At 39.8% G+C, this 3,630-nt stretch overlaps 1 protein-coding gene across 1 annotated transcript; it reads left to right on the top strand.

The window, feature by feature from the left end:
• The first annotated feature begins 794 nt into the window (after window positions 1–794).
• Window positions 795–3,630, top strand: RFESD (Rieske Fe-S domain containing). The gene is made up of 4 exons (XM_042866226.1): window positions 795–1,034; window positions 1,886–2,066; window positions 2,157–2,191; window positions 2,689–3,630. The coding sequence occupies exons 1-4, from the start codon at window positions 957–959 to the stop codon at window positions 2,956–2,958; spliced, it is 564 nt and encodes a 187-aa protein (XP_042722160.1). The 5' UTR covers window positions 795–956; the 3' UTR covers window positions 2,959–3,630.

A 3,630-nucleotide genomic window follows, 5' to 3' on the forward strand; every position in this document is an offset into this window, starting at 1 on the left:
TGAACTAGAGCTGATTTGTGACCTAGACGGGCCACAAAGAAAAGTCCTGCTGAAGATTCAGCACCTCTTGCCCTGACCTAACCTTCTTCCTTTCCCCATCCTGGTCATGTTACTGACACCTTAAACATGTGCACATTGCAGCAGACCAAGAGCTAAAAAAGTCCTGTTTGGCAGGCAGTGACACACCAGTAGAAGGGTGTCTGGGATTTCTTTCTGATTACAGGAGTAATGGCTGAAGGGAAATGAAAAGCAAGTATAAACAGGGGTGGGAAAAAGAGATGAATATCAAGAAGCCTTTGGTGAGCCTACACTGTGCAGTGACCTGAGCTGTTCTGTACCCCCATTTCTGCACCCTGAGGGCACCCTGAAGGCAGCTCCTGCAGGATGGTCTATCCCAGAAGGTGAATTCAGAGGCTTTTCTGGGAAAGATAGGATATATGGAGAGTAACCATTTTTTTAGGCAGAGATTTTTCTCTCACAGCCAGAGACAAGGATCTCACAGAGGCCACTAACAGAAGCAGCACAACACTCCCAAAGTCCCAGTGCCGGGCTGGGTGCCTGCTGGGAGCTGTAGGCAGCCCACCGGTCTCCCAGCACAGCGGCTGGTTGGAAGCAGAGCTGCCCCAGCAGGGTGAGCACAGCAAGCAGTACGTGACTTCAGGCAGGGCTTCGTGTGGTTTGTCCCACAGGAAAAGTGCTGCTTACAGGGAGAAAAGCAGCAAGAGGAACTCTGCACTCCGATCTCCTGTTATCAGGGCAGAGCAGCTCGGCCCTACTGCTTATCAGCTGTGTCAGAGCTCGCTTCGGCCATGCTGAGCCTCTGTACAGCCTGTCCCTGTGTGCTACAGGGGCCAGAGCCACAGCTGATGGCTTTATGTGAGGAAGCGCTTTGATAAATGCTGTCACACATGTGAACAAAGCAGCACTAGTTGTCATAGGAGCACTGAAGAGAGCCAATGTTGGACCTCATTATTCTGAGCGTTCATTTCTTCACCTGCTTTCTCATCTCTGTTTTGATCTGGTGGGGATCTAAGGTACTGTGTGACTTGCTGTGTGGCGGATAAGTGGCACTGCTCTTTGTAGCTCTTAACCCTCTTTGCAACTGGATTCCACGGGTATGTGGTTCCTCTTTGCTCTCAACATGCACAAAGACTTTTTTTTAGCCCGATCTTCTGAGGAAGTGAGGGTATCAGGGTTGCACTAGGACTTTGACTGCAACACAGCAGCTAATTGTAAGTGAAATTAGTAGGAGGATAGGCTTCATGGCGAAAGGGGAGGCATGCATATATCCTCTGCTAAGAGAGGCTTTCTGATGTTTGAAATACATAAAGGGATGAAGGCAAAGGCAGAACACAGCTGCTAAAAGCCCAGGATTAGTACATCTTCCCAAACAAAGATTTATTTCCTTTATTATATGATGTTTTTCCCTTATTATCAGCTTCTATAGGCTTGTATTTCTATCCATAGTACTGTGTTAAGTCCCCCAACAACATTTATCCTTTGCATTGCTGAATAGTTTAGTGCTTCATATTTAGTATCACTGAATTTATTAAAATGCAGACTGAATAGGCTCGACTTGGAATTAATTTTATCTCAGCCTCAGGTATCAGGTTTGCAGCAGTTGGTATTTCCAGTTCCACTTCTGTTAGTGAACGTTATCACCAGACTCCTGGGCTTTGCTTTATGTGCATACTGATAATATTGTACTAATATTGTACTAAAACCTCTGTCCTGTTCATCATATATGCTAAGTGAGCTGTGCTTTTCCCTGGAACAGGGGCACACAGTTTCCATGTAGAAATCCAAACAAGAACTGTTTTATGAGGTCGTTTTTTGTGTTTGTTTGTTTCTTTTCTTTTCTGTGTGTGTCTGTGTGTGTTTTAAGGACATGGTTTTGCACAGCCCAAGCAAAGGAACAGCTGAAACGGAGCCAGATGACCTTGTATTAGTTGGAAAAGAAGATGATATAAAAAAGTCCCAAAGAATAACAGCCAAAGTCAATGGCAGAGAAGTTGTTGTTTTCTACCATGAAGGGAGATTTTATGCTCTGGACTCTCGCTGTTACCGTAAGATATTTGCATACACAACATCAGTGTTTTAACAATTAAGCATATAGTTTGCTGTATAAATTAATATCATATTCTACTATGTTTCAGATGAAGGTGGCCCTTTACATCTTGGAGAAATAGAGGTATGTAAGCAAAATAAAAAAAGTTTATGTGCATAGAGACTTTTGGAATCTCTGGTGCAATTTCTTGAAATAATTTTGTCAAAACAGAACATAAGAAATGGGTTTATAGTTAAAATAATGCTTCCTGTCGTGCTTTTTTCATGTTTATTTGTCTCAGAAGACTGAAATGTTGAGATGAGGAGTGAAAATCTGATTCTTATTGTTGTGTGGATACATTCCATGATGATAGAATATTATGATTAGTTACTGTATTACAAAAAGTGTAATTAAAACTTGGTGTTATTCACCAAGTTGAGCAGTGGGCTCCAGCACCGAATGGATCACTGGTCCAGTTGCTTACTGCTGTAATAAGGTACTCTTAGGAGTAAAAATTTGTATTCTACCAGGGTAGAAAGCTTTGCAGCTGAATCACCAGGTATGCTTAAGATGGGAATTTCTACAAGGAAAAGAATTAGAAGCTGATGACTTGCTTTTCCTTTTCTTCTTTGTTTTTGAAGGACATTGATGGTCAGACATGTATTATCTGTCCTTGGCATAAGTATACAATCACACTGGAAACAGGAGAAGGATTATATCAAGGAATAAACCCTTTGGAGCCATCACCAACACCACGGTGGCAGTCAAAAGGAGTAAAACAAAGAATTCACAAAGTTACAGTGAAGAATAGGAATGTTTATGTGAGTCCTCCAGATATGTCTGTAAGTTTTGACTCTGATTATTTTGCTGAGAAATACAAAAATGGTGGTGATTTAGCTATGAAAAAATAAAGCAACTCAGAAGCAGAGGAGCAAGTTCTGGATAGAAAACAGAATTCTGATGAATGTCTCTATACAGAATCACTGCTGTGAAATGAAAATATAACACGGCTGTCAAGATTGTTAATTGTTTAGATTAAATTCTAATGTTAATATAATGAACTCAGGGTTGTAGAAATCAGTAAGATAAGAAGATCTGAGAAGCTGGGGATATGTCTGAGCCTGTGCCAGTGGTTTTTTGTTTTTACTCTGAATTTCAAAGAGCCTTATTTGCAGCAGAACTCCTAATATTTTTTAAATCCTCTTTTGTTAGAATTATTTTAAGTTTCAGGATGAAATGTCATATATTACTACATACTAAATATTTATTAGTTCAAGATAAATAGTCTAGTATAAAGGTTATGTTCATATATGCAACAGTTTGTACTTAGTGCCTTCTGTTTAACTGATGTAGAATAACTTTGTAGATATGTGAGAAATTTCTGCATTTTTCTGTAAATCTGAAAGGCCAGATTTTTACAAGGAGAAGTGCAAAATTTAAGCAAATTTTCATATTCATTTTTATGCCTATTTCTGTGTTGCTACAAAAATTTTATGAAAGCATTTATTTGTTTTCTCTTTATTGAACTCTTCATCAAATAATTAGATATATATTTGTCATGTGTAAATTGTTTTTCCTGATTC

This window comes from Lagopus leucura, unplaced genomic scaffold (genome assembly GCF_019238085.1).
Source record: "Lagopus leucura isolate 7727_CA_CO unplaced genomic scaffold, USGS_WTPT01 Super-Scaffold_810, whole genome shotgun sequence".
Lineage (NCBI taxonomy): Eukaryota > Metazoa > Chordata > Aves > Galliformes > Phasianidae > Lagopus > Lagopus leucura.

Bases quoted from the DNA above. Each gene is read 5' to 3' on its own strand.
- RFESD (XM_042866226.1), top strand. From the start codon at position 957: ATGTTGGACCTCATTATTCTGAGCGTTCATTTCTTCACCTGCTTTCTC. The intron at 2,067-2,156 runs GTAAGATATTTG...ACTATGTTTCAG, and splicing joins TCTGGACTCTCGCTGTTACC to ATGAAGGTGGCCCTTTACAT. The intron at 2,192-2,688 runs GTATGTAAGCAA...TTGTTTTTGAAG, and splicing joins TACATCTTGGAGAAATAGAG to GACATTGATGGTCAGACATG.